The following is a 19741-nucleotide window of genomic DNA, read 5'->3' on the forward strand; positions in this document are numbered from 1 at the left end:
TAGAGTACATTTTAAAAAAAAATCCTGAAGGATTGCACGGTCTGCAATGTAAATATAGTAAATATAATTCGACATTTTCACCTAATATTGGCATCAGTGGTGGTTTGTTTTTAGCTCTCAGCTTGAATATCTTGCATTTCTCTTCCTAGTTTTGCTTGCTGTCTTTAGGCCTCAACAAGAGTTCTAAAGAAGTAGAACGGGTTAAAATAATTCCTTCTGGTGCTCAGCCAATTCAACCAACACCCCTTGGCTAATCTCTTGGGTATGGCGCACGCTCTTGTTCAAAACCGATAAACAAGGACAGTAGCAAGCTAGTAAACAGACTGATCAAGTGAGAATTTGGTTTTCTCAATTGAACAACAAATTCGATCTAAGCTGAGATCAGGTCAGAATTAAGAACATCAGACTTGATTTTGTCACAAGTGCTGAAAGTATTAAACTTCAGAAACTCATCATATTAAATTACATCGTTCGGTCGTTCCACACATGAATATTGAATTACATTATGACAAAAAATTACACAAGGGAAGAAATAACAGTACGTGGTTCAGCTTCATATCTGCCTAATAAGAGCTGAGCTGGGAACTAAACAAACCAAAAGCAGAAACCATTTTAGGAAGAACCAAACTCAATTTTCGTACTTGAGTGTGTATCACTCTATTTTTAGCTGTTTCTTCATGTACTCGCATACAGCATCACAGGCAGTGAACGGAGGAGCAAGAGGACTGATTGTGTACCAAGTCTGGATGCCGGTTAACCCCAGACCTGCTAGAACACCAAGCGTAGCCAGGATAGTCCAGGGGCTATTGAGATAAACGAGACCGAATTGAACCAGCCAGGTTGATAACGTGGGTTTCCAGATGGTCCTGTAGTGCTCTTCTATTTTGGCTCTGACATTGCTGTATGCGTCACTGTTAGGCATCAAGTCAGTACCTATCTGATTGAAATATTGAGCCACCGCTTCATCACTCCCAAGTCTGTTGTATAGTACGCCTGCCGACCTTAGCTGTTTAACATCATCTGCATCATTAATCAGTGAATGCATGAAGCATATGTAAGAGGTGACCCCAGACTCATTTTGGAAATGAGGACACATTTCAAAGGCTTTCAAATTCAAGAGTATACGCTCCATGGAGTCGTCTAATACTATTGGTGGAAGATTTAGGAATGCTACAGGGCCTCGAGTAAAAGATATGTCCCTCAAGGTGCTTGTCTTACTAGGCTTTAACTGGATCCCTCCTGCTTTGAGCTCCCCTATGTTGCGGAACAATGGTCGGCGATATCTAGGTAGTTTCTTTCTGGCGTCAAATTTTGGGGGACCTAGCATTTCTGTCCGGAGAAGCTCCAGAAGATGAGTGGGCTCTTCCATGTTTATGACTAGGTATTCTAGTTGACGTCTTCTTTTGCGTTTGCCACCGGCTACCATGACGTTGACCCAAACAAAATCATCGACTGCGGTCTTCAACTGGTACTCTTCGACACTTTGGCACATCAACAGCCTGAGGACCATGTAAGGGAGTTGGTTTTCTACCAAGAAAAGATCCTGTTCTGCTGAAGCCACCTGTTCCCTCGGGATCCGGAAACTTGCTAACTCATTATTAATAAACGAGTATATGAACTGTAAGGTTGCACACCCATCTAAGAATAACAAGTCTGCGAGGGCCTTGTCAGTGTACGACTCTGTTGCTGCCCAATCATAGTAGTCCCTTAGTTCGTTGATGTTGTCCTCAATGATCTTGTGCATTAATTCACCTTGACAGCCACTGTCTCCGATAAATTTTTCTGTCAGTTCAGACTTGAACTTCTCTCCTGCCTCATACCTTGCTTCACCATGATGGAGAGGACCAATTGCTATTACCCTTGGCTCATACTTTTCCTCAAAATTTACATGATCTCGGAGCATGTGGGGAACCCTTTGGATCTTTGGTTTCGAGATTTCAAACGACTGAGCTAGCATCTCTTCTGCTTCTGCTATGTTTCTGGACAACTCGTCCTTAGGTAAGTCCTCAATGATCTGGCTTTTTCAGTTTACTGGCTCTATTATGTTGACAAGCCTCCGAAACTTGTGGATTAAAAAAAGCATATATATAGGGTTGGAATATGTACATTGCTTAGGATCTGCATATGAAGCTTGGTATCATATGTAGATAGTTTTATGAAGAAACTGATCTGTTCGACGTGTTAAGTGCATCTCAAGTCAGTGATTATGATGAAAGAGCTAAAGACTGATCTCCTTTAACTTTATTCCCCCTATCCGGCAGCCAGCATCTTTGGTACGAACTCTATCTGCATGCACTCTACCTCATGATTCGATTCACAGCCCCAGAAATCAACTTACTAACAATAATTGGGGTCGTTTATCAAACTTTTTTTTTTATCAAATAAGAACTTCATTAATAAAGAACTGCTTACAACGAGTTTTTGGCGACATCTCTGACTCAGAAATGGCCACTAGACTTCCCACTGGAACCTATATACTGACTCTAAACTTGCACTACAACTGTATGACAAAGACAACAAGCGCAGGAGCAGTAAATCCTTGACATCTCACCTCTCGTCCAGCCAGTAAGAACTCTAAAACTAGACCACTCACTTGTGTCGACACTAACTCACCAACCAGAGTCCTCCTGACCAGCTTTTGATCGACCAAGCCAACACTCGTTGTGACCTAAACTCGACCAAAAGGATTGCCAGACATTCAAACCTGGGACTAAAACACCAACACCATCACCTCCCTATTGTCAACACCATCCATCCACCACTGCTCCAAAACGCCAACTCCTCCGACCCAATCCCAGACAGGAAGGACCCACTAGAAGGCCAAGGATGATTGTCTATGCCAGACTTTTCGCCACCGCTGCTGACCCAACTCCAGAACAAGAACGACCCCCAAGACTGCGAAAAGAAGATTGTATCTGCCACACCTTTAGTAGCGACATATTACCAACAATAAAAAACCAAACCCTAAACTAACAAACAAACCAAAAAACAAACCCTAAATTAAAACTGGAACAAAAAACTAGAGAACCCAGTCCTGGCCCAAAAAGATGGACCAAACCCGAGCTTTGACCCAGGAAAGAGGACGGCCCCAAGAAGCCTGCCATGCCTCGCATCCCCGCCCCAGCCTCCGTCGCCGGACCACCGCACCACACCGCATTCGCAGGACCGCTGACTTGAACCCACTGCCTTTCCCGACGAACCATGAATAATCACCGCCCCAAGCAGACGAACCCAATCCCAGGCCGGATCCAAGGGTTCCAACCCAGAACGGATTCATCCGATTGGCAGAAAGCTGTGCCTCCAAGCCATGCCACCACCGACCAACCTCCGAACGGTACGACAACACGCCACCACAAGCATGTCACCGTCAGACCTCTGATCCCCCAACACCGAACTAGTCCGCCGCTGAAACCATCGAATGGTGAAACCAAGCCTGAGAACTACTGTGATCTCCTCCGTCCCCATTGCAGCAACTGCTACCTCGACCCACACTCAGTCAACTAAAGCCCGTCCGACGACGGCGCCAGGGCTCGCCGCCGGACAGGGATGGAACACGAGAGAAAGAGAGAGTTTTTAGGGTTAGGTCTGGGGTTCGCTAGTTGTGCCTGAAACTTTGTCGTTTATCAAACTTAAAAGAATGAAATAGGACTAAATATATTCATGCGATTAATTATACCATATTTCAAGTTGTAGAAAATTTTGACCAGATCAACCAAGCTGCTGCCATTCTTTTGTTGACAATTATTACTATGCCATTGCATATAAATGCCCCGACTTGGGAACCAAGTACATATGCAACGGAATCATAAATAGTCACGGACCCTCACATGCAAGTCAAAGGTAAAAAAAGGCCGATGAAATAGGAGAGCGCTCTCTCTCTCAAAACCCTAGCGCTGTCTCCTTTGGGCGGCTTTCAGGGAGGTTCCCGTCACCTCCACCATTCTCATCTCGACAATTGTGACAACCGGCTAATCGTTTCATTCCTCGCTTCGATGGATCGCGGTCTTTGATTGGCTCAATTTCGGAATAAGACCACGGCAGGGATGCTTCCGCGGTCAGGGGAGGAGAACCGGGTTTGGGCTAGGGCAGCGACTTCCTTCCTACAGGGACTGGCGGATTTTCGATGGCGGAACTGGACTGTTGGTTGCGCTGGTGCAGAGCGGCGGCTGGGTCGTGATCTATTTGGGATTGATGCGGGCGGCGTCGTCAATGAAGTGGCCAGGGATGGTGGCCAACGATGGTGGTCCGGAGTCAATAACTGCAGAATCATTGCAGAATAGATCCTTGCTTTGGTGGAAAGTCATGATTCTGTGGCTGTTGTGGGTGCAGATCGACGGCGGCGACGGGATGGGTCAAGCACTGAGTCTGGGTGCCTTGTTCTTGGGTGTCCAGATCAGTATGATGGGGTACCCACGAGATTTATGGAAGATCTGGGTGTGGGACCCAAGAATTAATGGTCTACCCTTTTGTCTTGCCGGATTTTGGTGGTGTTTCACCTCCGGAAGAGTAATCTCCGATCGTATTCAAGGGCGAGGAGGAGAGGATCGTTCGATGCCAGAGATTGAGGGTAACAAATTAATCACATAAAATAAAAACAAACTAATTTAAACTAACTAAAGCACAAAACAAATAACAAAACTAAGAAAAAGAAAAACGTCAAAGAGGGAAAAAGATGGTAGGACAAGACGGGGATAGAAAGGTGTGTTGCAATCCTAAGTTGAAACAGATTTGGGGTTTTAAGTTTCTACGAAAATAAAAGGAAAAATAACAAAGCAAAATCAATTTTAGAGTTGAAAGATAATATGGAGAAGATGTTAGAGACTCGGGAATCCACCACCAATTACTTCCGAACAATGTTAAGTTAACTTAGTTTTTGAATTACCAAGGTGTGAACAGAAACCAATCAAGAAACAAGTCTGAGCAGGTAATGTCCCTTATTATTGTTTCCCTAATTACTTAGTTTACGTGAACGCACAATAGCTAAGCCTATCAAACATGCAATCAAGGTATAGAACGCTATCCTATCAACAACACATATAGTGTCAACATATTTTGAAGCATTAAGATCTCATGGAAACGATTGGTTATAGAGTTGTAGTCTAGTGTGGAACGCCTACCTGGGCATGCTCTTCTAGTTGTTTAAAACATCAGCTTTTGTCCAAAGCCTTGCATACTTGTGGATTAGAATACAAGACAATTAGGTGAATTATTTTCTATACCTAGCTCCAATTACATGCATAAATCCTATGTTGGCCACCATAAAACAAACACATGCAAAAGTTTTCAATCAATCAGAATTAAACAACCAATTCACACCCAAGATTGAGAAACTAGATTTACACAAACATATGTTCTACATAACTGGGGCTTCAAACCTTGCCCCTAACAAAAATAACTAGCCACACATCCTCTTAAATTCAACAAATAAAAACATGAGTATTAGGCTACAAAAGAATACAAACCGTAAAAGGGAGAATATGAGAGCCACAAATTCACTTTTAGGCAGCCTTGGATGCAAGCACTCCTTCAAGATGGCACGGCTAAGCTTGATGGAAGATGGATGATGGTGTGCACGGTTTTGGCTCTTGGAGAACTTGGGAATTTCAAGACTTTGTGTACTAAGGTTTGGGAGCAGAAGATGGCGCTGTAGGGTGGTGGTTTGCAACATGTTCAGAGCCTCTATATATATGATGAGCACAGCCCAAGTTTCCATTTCCAATTTTGCTTTAAAGACCTTCCCTAGTTGCTTGAGGATTCCATTAATTAGTGCACAATTAAATGATTTTCAAGCCTTATTAATCTTCCCAAAATCTTGAGGAATCATTCTAGTACTCTCCTTGTAATTTGCAGCATCAACAACCTTCCAAAAATGCACCCAAAATCCGTCCATAGGAGATTTCAGCCAAACTGTCATGTTTTGACTGGGACTCAATTTCTGTCTCTGAAGCTTATTTCTTGGACAAGGAACTACTTCCTCTTGCTATGTTTCTGATGGTTCTTGACTCCTACGTGTTCTATGACATCATATCTTCTAGAATAATCAATAACCTTCTGGAAAAACTCCAAGAAACTTGCCGGAAAAGATCTCCCAAAAAGCTTCGTGAAAAGCTGACAGTTTCTGCCTTATTGGGAAGCCTACTTTGAATTTGATTTCCTGCTGCGTCGTTGACGCTTTTTACCAGTTCTTTGGCTCTTGTTAAAGTATAATATCATCTTCTTCAAGGATTTCTAGCCCTTTCTGCAAAGGTGCAGCTGGAAGAGTGCAAGAATTTCTCCTCAATACCGTTCCTAGAAAGCTGATTTTGAAACTGCAGTTTTCTACTTTGCAACAACTGTTTTGCACAATGATTTCTGTGGACTTCCCTTGAAATTTCCGGCTAAAAGTTGATCAGTCTTGGTCCTTTGCATCAGTACTTCATTGCTCCCCTTAAGCTCTTATTTCTCTTGAACTACTTCACAAACTACCTAAAAAGAAAACAAAGTTAAAACTGACTTTTCAAATGAACTAACTAAGAAAAGTGTAAAGGATTGCACGCTTTATTTGTCGCATTTTATGCTCCTATTAAATTCCCCCACACTTAGCTCTTGCTAGTCCCTTAGCAAAATCAAAACAAAGAAAATAACAAAGACTTAAAAACAAACTATGCCTTCAACATTGTTGTCTCATAAATCTCTTACTTTCATAGCATCAAGATTAACACGCAATCAAGAATCAATCATGAGTAATTCAAGAGTTAATATACATTCCACATATTAACATGTAAGACAAGGGGGTGACAATGGTGATGGGTGGATCAAGAATCAATCATGAGTAATTCAAGAGTTAATATACATTCCACATATTAACATGTAAGACAAGGGGGTGACAATGGTGATGGGTGGAGCTCAGCATGTATCCAACAAGTATGATTCAAACCTCACAAGATTGACCACTCTTTCTTATCTCAGATCAAGGCTAATTCTTAAAAGCTTTTTCACTCAAATATATGTGAGAGATGATAATATTTTCGACAAACAAAAAGCTCACATATATAAAGAAAGAGATGTTGAAGTAAATTGACAATTGTAATTGGTCTACTCATTTCATTTCATAGCCCCTTTATATAGGGAGAGAATTACAACGAAAATATCAATTACAATGATGACATTAAATGATGATTGATCCGTAATCGTGTTGATTGATGGTAATCCCTGATTCCCTGATTCCCTCTCCGTCAGTCGCTTTGACGAAGGCACATAATATGTTTTTCCTTTAACACTCCCCCTTATGCCAAGTCAAAGACGAAATGGTGCATGAGTTGTTGCCTCACTAAAAACCTTGCCAGGTAACAAAAACCCTGTGGGACAAAAATAACCTTGGTCGAAGGACAAAAAGAGCACAACACGTCATTCACTCTTCAAAATCGAACATGTAGACATCATACCTCCCCCTGATGTCAATATCTCCCCCTGATTGCTACAATCATGGGAGTTTGGATAACTTTCTTAATCCGATGCTTTTCAGTTTGGATAACTTTCTTAATCCGATGCTTTTCACATGTTTCTCGAAGGTGGATTTAGGTAACGACTTAGTAAATAAGTCCGCTATATTATCCTCAGATCGGATTTGATTCACTTCAATATTTAGAAGTGCTTGTTGTTGCTGATTGTAAAAGAACTTAGGCGATATATGCTTGGTGTTGTCGCCCTTGATGAAACCTAATTTCATTTGCTCAATACAAGCTGGATTATCTTCATAAATGCATGTAGGTTCATCTGTGGTAGACTTCAAACCACAAGTTCCTCGAATGTGTCTAACTACAGACATTAGCCATATGCATTCTCGCACGGCTTCATGTAGAGCATTAATCTCTACATGATTTGAGGAAGTAGCAACAATGGTCTGCTTTGTAGACCTCCAAGATATCGCAGTGTTTCCCATGGTAAAGACATAACCCATTTGGGAGCGACCTTTGTGAGGGTCAGAGAGATACCCTACATCAGCAAATCCCATCAAAACATCACCATTGTTTTGATGTAAGGGAGGAGATGACGCCAGCCACCCTTGGCGGTGGCAGCTTTGCCAGTCATGGCGTCTTGGACGGCGCCTCTTGGGCTAATGATATTCGTTCTCATTCTTCCGTCATTATTTTCTCTCTGCAGGGATAGAACAAACCCATATCTATCGTAAATTTTAAGTAACGAAAGATTGTTTTTGGGCTAAATACAGGTTACTACCCTGTACTTTGGGCCCGAAATCAATTCAGTCCTTGTTGTTTCAATTTCATCAAAAACACCCCTACGGTATCAAATTTTTTCTAATCGATCATTCCATTAGCCATCTGTCAATTGGCGTCGTTAATCAGCCTATGAGGCGTGCCACGTCAGCTCATGTGGGACCCACCAATCAAGTAAATTTCCAAAACTGCCCTTGACTCTTATCTGACCCAGAAACCCTATTACAGCCCCCCAAACCCAATTACGCATCTTGTTTCGCGACTGACCTCCTAAACTGTCCCAAATCCAGAAATCCTCACTGTCGTGCTTTCAAACTGAAAAAATCGAGATGGCTGATTGAAGGCTGAAAGAAACAAATGCGTCTGCCTTGATTAGAAGAAGATTCGACATGGCCGGCAATGAGATCGACGTTTGGATACCCAGAAAAACGGAGGGTGGAGATGATATTTCTCATTACGGTGAGTTTGGTGTTTGGGGTTTTGGATTACGATTTTGGATTACTGTTTGAAATCTGCTAAATCGGGGTTGGGGTTTTGAAATTTTGAAATTGGGGAAAAAGGGTTTTGATGTGTTGGGTTTGAAATCTTCGATATTGGGATTAAAAGGTTTTGGGTGTAGAGTTTGTTTGAGGTACAGGGTTTGAAATTTAGGATTCGAAATTTTAATCTGGGGTTAGGAAGGGAGGGGGTTTACATTTTCTGGACCTGGGTTTGGTTTTAGGGTTTGATATCTTCTTCGGTTTAGGACCTGGTTTTAGGGATTTAGGTAGAATAGAAGTCGGGCACACTTGAAGAAGTAGGTCCTTATGTAGTGGAAAAATGGTTCAATGACAAACCTGTGTGGAATAGAAAACAATAGTTTCACCATTTCTAGAAAAAATGCTTGCTTTTTTCATTCCATTTGTCTCATTTGATAGACTTACTGCTTATTCCGATTTTCAGCAACCTTATTATCAATATTGTGTAGAATATATTATCAATATGGTGTAGAATATATTATCAATTTTGTTTGTTTGTGTTGGTTGATGGCTAGGAGATTAAATTATGTTGGTGCATGTGAAAGTTGTTAATGAATGTGAAAGTTGTCTGTTTCTTATCTTTTGGTTGTGGTCCTAGTACTATTGGTTATAGTAATTTTTAATGGCCTTATGGTGATGGATGTTTTGCTGGATATTGCCCTTTATTATTTGGTAGTATCCACTGAGCTCTTTTATAAGTGGTCCAATTTTGAAGGTTGATTGACAACATTTGTTTTTCCTTTTTTGTGGTTTCATGCAGAACACCGTGATTACTTTACCATGAAGATTTATCATGGAGGGAACATATTCGGGAACAAGTATGTAGGCGGGAAGATCTCATATTATGATTACGTGGACAAGGATAAGATGTCTTTGACCGAGGTAGATAACATGGTAAAGGGGCTGAACCCAGATTATGGTGAGAGTAGGATTGATTATTGGTTTAGAATAGGTTCAGAAGATGATGCTTTGACCAAGTTAAATTCATATTTGGATGTGATGACCATGGTGTGTTGTGTACCAGATGAGAGGTTAGTGATTCTATACCTAGATCACATATATGAAGGTGATGAAGAGGATAATGAGGAGGATGAAGTGTACATGTATCCAGCTGACTTTGACTTTATGTTTAGTCAGTCTGGATCTACTGGTGTGGTGATTGAAGAGCTCCCTGATGAGCCTAGACAGAAGCTGACCTGTGTGATTGAGGAGATATTTGAGAAACCCAAGAAGCCTACTAACGAGACTAGGAAGCCAAAGAGAAGTACTGGTATAGTTATAAAAGAGGTTGATGATTGCACTCTTATGCAAGGCAGCAAGGTTTCTTATGCAAATCCGAAAGAGAAGGGGAAAGGAAAAATGTTTCCTGAGGCTAGGGCAGATGAGGTTAGTGGTTTAGATGAAGAGGGTTTACATGACATAGACATTCTTGACTACATGCAGTCTTTTGGTTGCATGCGTAGTCAAGAAAAGAGAGTTGAAGATGAGTTTGAGGAGGATGATAGTGAAAAGGATGAAGACTACATACCTGCTTTTGAGGATGAGGATTATGATTATGGGATTGTTGATGATGAAGATGAAGTGTTAGATGAACATAATATAGGGTTGGATGTTAATGCAATTGGTGAGTGGTTGGGACCAAGCATACATGGAAGTGAAACACATAATGTGGAGTTCGATAGTGGGGCGGAATTTCAAGATAACGAAGAGATGTTTGGAGTTGCAGATTCTGATGAAGAAAGACCTGGGCCAGCTTTGAATTCTGATGGTGAAGAGGATGTCATTTTTCCTGAGTTTAATCCCAAGACAGATATGCAAAATCCAATTTTCTGTAAAGGGATGATATTTGGCACATCTGCAATTTTGAGAGAGGCTATAAGGGAGAGAGCTATTAGAGATGGCTGGGAGGTCTACTTCATTAAAAATGACAAGACAAGAGTGAGGGCTATATGTAGGGCAGAAGATTGTCCATTTGAGCTCTATGCATCTAGAATGCAGCATGAAAGCTCTCTACAGATCAAAACATATGAGCCTGAACACAAGTGTTCTAGAAAGTTTGAGTCATGCATGTTGAGCGCTAAGTACTTGACCAAGCGCTTCATGGAAAGAATCAAGCTAAACACTGGATGGAAGACAGGTACACTTGATGCTCCATTTATATTTTTCAAATTTTCTTCTTATTTTGTAGCAAGGATTGTGTTTTCCATTTGATGATGCTCCGATTATATATTCAATTTTTTTTTTCTTATTTTGGTGTACTGTTTTCCATTTAAGGATGCTCCTTTTGGTCGGCTTCTTTTTTTTTTGCTTCTTATTTTGTAGCAAGGTTTCTGATTTCTTTTTCATGATGTTGGATTTGGATTTCAGCTTTTTTCTTCTTCTTTTGGTTTACTATTTAATTTTCCATTTCATGATGCTACTTTTTTTTGTTTAATTTGCTTCTTATTTGGCAGCAAGGTTTCTGCTTTCCCTTTTCATGATGCTCAGACTATATTTATATATTTTTTCATATGTTGGTTTACTATTTATGTTTTCCATTTCATGATGAGTTAATGCATTGGTTTCTGATTTGCTTTCGTAGAGTCTTTGGCTCAGACCATGTCTTCGGAAGTTAAAGTGAAGGTCTCCAAGCAGATGGCATATAGAGTGAAGAAGGCAGCCATTTTGGTGTTGGAGGGAACAATTAAGGAGCAGTGTGCAAGACTTAGAGATTATGGGAATGAGCTGCAAAGGGTGGACCCCTCAACAACCATTGATATTAAGTGTGACTTCAACAAATCTAACAAGGATCCGGTGTTCAAGAGGATGTATATTTGTCTTGGAGCTATGAAAAAAGGATTCAAAGCTGGTTGCAGATCTGTGATTGGCTTGGATGGTTGCCATTTGAGGTCTGCTTTTGGTGGCCAACTATTGACAGCTGTGGGAATAGATGCCAACAACACCACTTGGGTAATTGCCTATGCCATGGTCGAAATGGAGAGCAAAGACAGTTGGATTTGGTTTTTAGAGCTTCTACGCAAGGACCTCAGTATAAGGGAGGATGGAGCAGGTTGGACTTTCATCAGTGATAAGCAAAAAGGGCTTCTCCCTGCTTTTGAAGAGGTTGTTAGGCATATGTGGACTAATTTTACCAAGTTATTTCCTGGGAAGGTGTTGAGGGATCAGATGTGGGCTTGTGCAAAGTCAACTACAATTCCTTTCTTTACAAAGGAATTGGATGAGATGAAGCTGCTCGATAATGAAGCATACAAATGGATGATGCGTGAGTTTCTGTTTTAATTTCATTCATGATGCTTCATTTATATTTTCTGTTTTGGTGAGCCATTTTGTTGTTTTTTGTTAACATTTTTGTTAACATTGAGATAATGGTAGCCTACTTTTGTTGTTTTGCAGATGAGGACAGGCCGATAAAGCATTGGTGTCGAGCACACTTCAACACATGTTCGAAGTGTGACATTATGATCAACAATTTATTTGAGAGCTTCAACAGTTACATATTTGAAGCTAGAGGAAAGCCACCTGTTATTATGTTTGAGGAAATTAGGGGGAAACTTATGAAGAGGATACAATTGAGAAGGGAAAAGATGCAATCAATGGTGGGAAATATATGCCCCAAGCCGAGAGATATACTAGAAAAAAACAAGGTGAAGGCTGCCACTGATTGTATTCCAAATCTGAATGGTGGTGACATTTGTGAGGTGGAGAATATTGAAGGCTCAAAGAATGTGGTTGACCTCAATGCAAGAACCTGCGCATGCAGAAGGTGGAAATTAAGTGGTGTTCCTTGCAATCATGCAGTCTCGGCTATATACCACAAGAGGCATAATCCAGAAGACTATGTTGCTGATTGTTACTTGATCAAGACTTACATGTCTATCTATGACAATCTAATCCAACCTATTAATGGAATGGAGATGTGGAGTAGAAGTGAAGAGGCCTGCATAATTCCTCCATAGTATTCAAGACAGCCCGGAAGGCCAAAAACAGTACGGAGAAGGGATGCATCAGAGAAGTTGGCTGGAAATGGAACAAAGCTTGGAAGAATCCAAAAATCACTTAAGTGTGGGAACTGTGGAAGAGTTGGCCACAACGTGAAAACATGTCACAGGCATCTTCCTCCAAAGGATAAGAATGTTGCAAATAAGAAGAGGAAGATGAACAGTGGAGATGCTTCTTCATCTCAGGTCTTGGTTTACTGTCTATTTCACAGCTTCCTATTTCTGTTTCTATTTCAAAAGTTTTAGTTTCTGTTTTCAATTTTTGGGAAAGTTGATACCTACTTTTTGGAAATTTTGCAACCTAAACCTGGAAAAAGGCCACCATTGACTAAAAATGAATTGAGGAAAAAGCATTTACAAGTGGCAGAATATCAAAGGGTATGGAATTTCAATTTTAGCTGGTTAACTTTGTATGTTTTGGTTGCTGAAAAAGCTGTATTGGTATGGATGAGTTGATGAAAAGGTTGTTTGCAAGTTTGGATTAAGGTATTGATGTGTTCATGAAAAAGTATGTTGCAGATTTGGATTTTGGTTCATGTATTGTCTTTTAATAGTTTGAAAGTTTGGATTATGGTATTGATTTGTTCATGAAAAAGTAGGTTGTAGATTTCGATTTGGGTGCATATGTGTTATCAATTAATATATAGTTTGAAAGTTTGGACTATGGTATTGATGTGTTGTTGAACAAGTAGGTTGAAGATTTGGATTTTGGTGCATATGTGTTGTCATTTAATAGTTTGAAAGGTGGAACATTTTGTTACTGAACTATTCATGTAAAACTAGGTTGAAGGTTTCGATTTGGGTGCATATATGTTGATTTATAAGTAGTTTGATGCATATATGTTTGGTCATTGTTTATGTGAGTGTAGAAGAAGATGGCTGAATTGAAGGCATCAAGTAAACAAGGAGCCAAAGCTACTGCTGCCACAACTGCCAAAGCTGCTGCCACATCTACCTCAACAAGCACAAGGCCTCCAACTTCAACCAAAGCATCAAATTGTTTTTATACCAGTCCAATGACGTTGCGTTGGCGCGGGGCTATATCTAGCCAACAAGTTCGTAACAATTGAGGTGTCCGGTCTTGTATTGTGATAAGTACAATAATGCGCCTATTGTACTCAGGTAAGCACTTTTGCTATTAACACGTTTTTGTCATCATCCCTGGGACGAAACGGATCCCACTTAGGGCCAAGACTACGGACGACCATGGGAGTGTATCTTTGACTTTGTCAAAATGCAAAGCATTTATTGACACTGTTACAAGTTCTAAATCTAGACAAAACTGTGTTCTCCCAAGGTCCTTCATCTCAAACTTGGATTTCAGGTGTTCAGTGGTTTCCCTTAACTCTCAAGAGTTCCAATTATGTTCATCAACATAAACCGTGACAATTGCAAATCCAAAACTTGTCATGAAAACGCAGGGGCATAGTTCATCATATCCCTTCCCAATCAAGTAGTCACTTTAGTGAGCGTTTCATCCTTATTGCAAACGCGCTCCGTGGTCAAGAGCCACTTGATTTGGGTAAATGAAGTCTACAAGAACCTTCATTATATTCCGTATCTAGATCCCCATAGAGATACGTAGTGACCAGATTCGTAAGCTACATGTTCAGTTATTTGGAAACTACCAAACTGACAAGGTAGTGGAAATGACATCCATCACGAGAGAATATGTCTTCTCGACGTTCTCGTAGTCGATTCCAGGGCGTTTTTGTGAGAAGCCTTGCGCCATAAGGCGAGATTATCATCTCTTTTTCTCATCACGCTATCTAACGAAGACCTATTAATGTCAACAGGTTTTATGTTAGGAAGTGTTGGCATCTCAGCCCGAAATCCTTCCTCTTCCTTAATGAATCCAATTCAACCTGCACTATGCCAATAATGCCTTCAGACGACACATTTCAGACGACAAAATCTTTTAAACTTATTTAGACGACATATAAATTAATTCTGTAGTCTGAATAGCATGAGAATCCATACTATTTCAGTTTTTTCATCTTTTTAGTAAGTTAGAAAATTGAGACGACAGATATCTGTCGTCTGAAAATTAAGACAACATTCATATGTCGTCTGAGTAAATGGGAAACAAACCCTAATTAATCTATAGTATTCCCTCCCTTATTTGAAGACCCCGCTATTGTTTTTGGCTCAAATTCTAATTTCCCTCTTTTTAAAGTTTGCTATGAAAACCCACGAGATTGAGCTGAAAAAAGAAATGAAAAAAACTCTCCCAAAGCCTGTCTCTCTCATCCTCCCTCTCTATCCATCATAGCAAACACCCAAATTCACCTACCCATGTAATCCTCGGACCTTCCACCTTCGAATTTCCGATGGCGTTTCCCTACACAAACCTCATGCTCTCTCTCTCTCTCTCTCTCTCTCTCTCTCTCTCTCTCTCTCTCTCTCTCTCTCTCTCTCTCTCTCTCTCTCTCTCTCTCTCTCTCTCTCTCTCTCTCTCGCTCTCTCTCGCTCTCTCTACCTCTCCCTCGCCCTCTCCGCCTTCATCCTCGCTGAATGCCGTCCCATTGGTGTAAAGGAATCTGGTCATCAGGTGAGTGAGTACTTCTCTCTCATCTCCCCCAAAACTTAATTGGAGCTTGTTTCTGATTTTTTTTTTTTCAAATTCCTTCAGATCTGAGGAAGAATGTGCATCTGGTGTTGAAGAAGTGTGAGAGCCCATCACCACGGTCACCTCCTCGGACTCGACCTTGGTCGCAATGGTCGTCGCCCATTTCCTCATCTCCGCCTGTGCAGGTAACTATTTGATTCTTATTCTGATACTTTCAGCGTATCTCTCTGTTGCGGCCACCAAGATGAAGGCTTTTCTCTGTTCGATTTCTCCTCTCTCTCTCTCTCTCTCTTCTCTTCCTGGGTATCAGATTCTTCTTAGTGGGTTCTGAATGGGAAAACTTAAGACCACAAATTAAGCATCTTGTTTGAGCCGAGCAGGTTTAGGTGTGTGTGTGTATATTACAGAAATTAAGATGCTTGTAACATATATAAATGTATATAGAAGTATTGGCTGTATTGGCTGTGTGCTTGCCTTGGATGAAATTTGAATGATTAGCTTTTTCCTTGTGCTGTATGGAGTTCTTGTGTTATGTTCAGTCATAGCTTTCTACATTTTCTGCCTGCTTTTCTTCTTGTGATGCAACTCAGTTAGCAAGAACTAAATTAATGCAATTCTGATTCACAAAAAGCATTAGACTTTGTGAGTTTCCAAGGATTAGTCTCTGACTTTTCTATTTCACATCTCTGATTGCATATTTCTTTGGTCATGATCATTATTTCTTTGGTCTTTTAATCGTCTTAGACATTGATTTTCTGTGCCATGATTTGCAAGAAGGAAGATATCTTGCCGAACTATGATTTCCAGCCCATCCGTCCCATCACTGGAGCCTCTTCGCAATCCCCAAGTTTTGATGCTACACCTAATCTCGGAGGTGGAGGAGGATCCACTAGGGCTTGGAACTCCCAAGAGTTCAAGTCCAACACCAATACTCCCATCAGAGTAATTAACCCCTCTCTCAGAATCTCATTCTTCATGGTGCTAGTTTCTTAGTTCTATATGCAGTGAGATTTTGCATAATCCATTTTGCTATTAACTTAATCGAAAATTTGTATGTTATGCTTCTGGAAGTTGCAATTAAATGTTTAGAACTAGAGAACTGTACTGAATTTCCCTGAGGGCAGTGTGTGAACGAGCATGATAATGTTTTTTAGAGTATTAATATTTACCATGGTGGATTTTTACACATGTTATTGTTTGAGAGTAGGCTGACTGAAGATTATGCTTTTGAGAGTATTAATATTTACCATGGTGGATTTTTACACATGTTTGTAAAAATTTGAAAAGGTACAGACCAAAAATCATAGGGCCTTATGGTGATTGTTCTACCCTCTTTATATTCCTTTTTCAAATATGGCTATGCGTGCTAGACTTTAAGTAGACGTCGTTGATACTTAACCCTATGAGGTTGGCATTTGCCTCACTTCCACTAGATGGTGATAGTGTTTCCATTTTTTTGTTTTATACAGAATTATGGTTCTGTGGATTCCTTCGAACGTTCAAAAGATGTTGTGGAGAAGGACTGAAATGTTCCTAATGCTACAATTATATCAGAGATTGACCACACCATGAAGAAGTATGCTGATAATTTACTTCAAGTTATGGAAGGTATTAGTGCACGACTAACACAACTTGAGAGCAGAACCCGCCACCTTGAGAATTATGTTGATGATTTGAAGGTATCTGTGGGAAACAATCATGGAAATGCTGATGGAAAGATGAGACAAATGGAGAATATTCTTAGAGATGTATGTTGCCACTTTACCTTCTTATTCCTGTGGATTTGTTTTGGCTGCCTTTGGCATTTTAGTAAAAGAAATGACTATGAACTTTTTTATTTTTTTAATTACTGTGTTAATGCTGCCTTTTCATTTTCTCTGATTTATTTGGTTTTTGTTAACATCATGCACAGGTGCAAACAGGTGTTCAAGATTTGAAGGATAAGCAATCAATAGTAGAGGCTCAGAAACCAATCTAGCTGATGTCTTTAAGATTATGGAATGCTTTCTTTCAGGCTGGTAAATATGCAAAGGAGATGACACAACAGAAACCAATCTAGCTAAAAGAGAGGTAACAATTCTGAAGCTTAAAACTTTTGTCTAGATGCATGGTTTTAGGGATTGATTTCTATGACTCTCCCAACAGGTTTCTGTTCTTGAAAATGTGTATTGGAAGAAACTTGGAATTATTGCTACTGAGTGGCTCATAATACTTGGATTGCAGATTGCATGCCAAGGGATCTCTTCTTTCCTTCTTTCCCTTTTTTTTTTCTTTTGGAATCTCCTCTTAACGTTTATGCATTAAGAAATCATAATATTTGGATTGCAGATTACGGCTTGTTTTTTTGGCTGATCCCCAAAAAAACTGCTCTTATAGAAATTGATTTAATTTATGTAGAAGTAAAAGTATTGCTGCCTGATTTTGGAGGTTGTGCATATTGAACAGGGAGAGGTATGAAGTGGTTTCAAAGATCTGGCATACACAGAGGTAAAGAAGATGAATTTTGTCTTCTGAATTATTGAGATAGAATGATATTGTTCATGTTGTTGAGATGGTTAAGTGGTATATGTGAAATTTACCTGGTCTAGAAGCACAACAATACTTTAAGTTTTAATTTGCAGATATATACTGTAATGGTTCCTATATTCACCTGATGCATAATTACATATTCGTTATAGACTCAAAAGGAGTGTCCATCCTTGACTTTGTCCTATGAAAAGTTCTATCATATATATATTGTTTCTGTTAGTTGAAGCTCTCTTTGTTCTAGGCATTTAGGCTTGGTATAATCAGTAGTTGAGTAGATAAAAGGTACTTAGATAAGAAATTTCTGTGAATGATATAGTGCATGCTCTGTGCATATAACTTTCATATTTAATTTGCTGCATTTCCTTATTGCAGTGGGGAACGAGGTCAAATTTGGTTTACACAGACAAGGATATTGATGAGATCCGAGCGGAATGGGCTAAGCATGTTTGGAAGTTCCCAGAAAATTAAGTATCAGCCTATATAAATGCTTTTGTTTCTGGTAGGTTATGAGCAGTAGTAGTGTCTAGGAACTGCTTTTGTGCATTTTGACAGAACTGATGGGAAGTGTTGAACAAATGCATGCAGTTGATGGAAAGTGTTGAACAAATGCATGCAGTTGCTGTAACTACTCTATGGATGCTACTAGGTTTTTGTCTTAGTTAGATTAGGATCCGTGCAACAATGGCAGTAATTAAAATCAGTTAATGTAAAGGCTAGCATGCTAGCTAGTTTAGTATTATGCTACTGATGGAAATGTATTTTGGTGGGTTAATTTATGCAATGAGGAATTTGCTGATTTCAGATCTTATAATTAATCTGCCTTTTTGATGACTACTGTACAGAATGAAGTTCAATTCACTATCAAACAACATAAATACTTCTAACAGACAACATAAAACTGAAGTTCAATTGATTATCAAACAACAGAAACGCGAAGTTTTATTTTCTATCAGACAACATAAAAACTTAAAACTGTGGTTGGAATATAAGACAGACGACATAAAAATAAAGTCTTACAACTATTTAGACGACAGATGAGCATAATTTACCCAAGTATAAGTGATTTACAAACAACAATTAAATGTCGTTAAAAATGCATTCAAACAATAGATTGTCAAACAAGTCTTTATTTTGGTAACTTCAGACAACATATATATGTGTTCTTATTTGTTTTCAGACGACAGAGGTTTTATTAAAACTGTAGTTTGTACCTCATTTCAACAACATTAATATGTCGTTGTATGTGATTAATAACTACAGAAAGTTCCAAATCCTTCAAAGTTGGGTTGTTCAGACGACAGAGCCTTACGAAACTTATGTTGTCTGAGTGAGAACAGACGACAGAGGATATCTGTCGTCTGATGCCATAAGAGATGACAGCTGGATAGACTACAGATAATTTGCATATCAGACGACAAATATCATCTGTCGTCTGAAGCTATTATTGGCATAGTGTTGGATCGCATCTTTCCTTTTAGGCCAATTTTCTCTACGTTGGCATTCTTGAACGGAGTAAGGTTTGATGTCATTGGTCTCAATAATTCCACGTCTCCATGTACACTAGTGTAATTCGTAGAGATCTCTATATTCTCAGGAATTTGTTCTAACATTGAGGCGTCCCCCAACGATGCCTCTTATACATAACGACAATCCAGAATATTCTCATGAGACGGATTTTGAGTATCAATGATCAATGGGTCAAGTTGTTCCAAACTCGCTCTCTTCTTAGGGCGAGAATCCATCAAACCTATGGGTCTCCTACGCTCTCTAGCGGAACCCATGGCCTATGATGCCATTATGCCACCTTATGGCGTCACCATACCACCATCCATGGTGGTGGTGCCGTACCCATCTTCTCTGGGTGGCACCATGTCCTCTTGTGGGGACATCAATCCTTGCAGGCATGTTTGC

At 39.9% G+C, this 19741-nt stretch overlaps 3 protein-coding genes across 5 annotated transcripts in view; 2 read left to right on the plus strand and 1 right to left on the minus strand.

Annotated features, from left to right (window-relative positions):
• The window catches only part of LOC133712756 (ASI1-immunoprecipitated protein 1-like), a 39288-nt gene that overhangs the window by 2877 nt on the left and 16670 nt on the right, over positions 1–19741 (plus strand). The window lies entirely within an intron of this gene.
• LOC133711865 (UPF0481 protein At3g47200-like) lies at positions 653–1957 on the minus strand. Its single transcript, XM_062137947.1, has one exon. The coding sequence runs from the start codon at positions 1955–1957 to the stop codon at positions 653–655; it is 1305 nt and encodes a 434-aa protein (XP_061993931.1).
• LOC133707914 (uncharacterized) lies at positions 15186–17529 on the plus strand. 2 transcript variants are annotated; one of them, XR_009845413.1, is made up of 6 exons: positions 15186–15283; positions 15365–15486; positions 16079–16243; positions 16771–17049; positions 17214–17371; positions 17447–17529. XR_009845413.1 is itself a non-coding variant. In XM_062133369.1 (3 exons), exons 1-3 carry the CDS (start codon positions 15247–15249, stop codon positions 16292–16294), a joined length of 378 nt encoding a protein of 125 aa, XP_061989353.1. In that variant the 5' UTR covers positions 15186–15246; the 3' UTR covers positions 16295–16724. The 2 variants fall into 2 exon arrangements, 1 of the variants encoding a protein (XP_061989353.1); XM_062133369.1 differs by lacking the exons at positions 16771–17049; positions 17214–17371; positions 17447–17529 and having other exon boundaries at positions 16076–16724.

The sequence above is a fragment of the Rosa rugosa genome, chromosome 5, assembly GCF_958449725.1.
Source record: "Rosa rugosa chromosome 5, drRosRugo1.1, whole genome shotgun sequence".
Lineage (NCBI taxonomy): Eukaryota > Viridiplantae > Streptophyta > Magnoliopsida > Rosales > Rosaceae > Rosa > Rosa rugosa.

What these genes read in the sequence shown, in the direction of transcription:
- LOC133707914 (XM_062133369.1), top strand. Translation starts at nt 15,247, where the DNA reads ATGCCGTCCCATTGGTGTAAAGGAATCTGGTCATCAG. An exon ending in TAAAGGAATCTGGTCATCAG is followed by an intron (nt 15,284 to 15,364) that starts GTGAGTGAGTAC and finishes AAATTCCTTCAG; the next exon opens with ATCTGAGGAAGAATGTGCAT. An exon ending in CCTCATCTCCGCCTGTGCAG is followed by an intron (nt 15,487 to 16,075) that starts GTAACTATTTGA and finishes ATGATTTGCAAG; the next exon opens with AAGGAAGATATCTTGCCGAA.
- LOC133711865 (XM_062137947.1), bottom strand. Translation starts at nt 1,957, where the DNA reads ATGCTAGCTCAGTCGTTTGAAATCTCGAAACCAAAGATCCAAAGGGTT.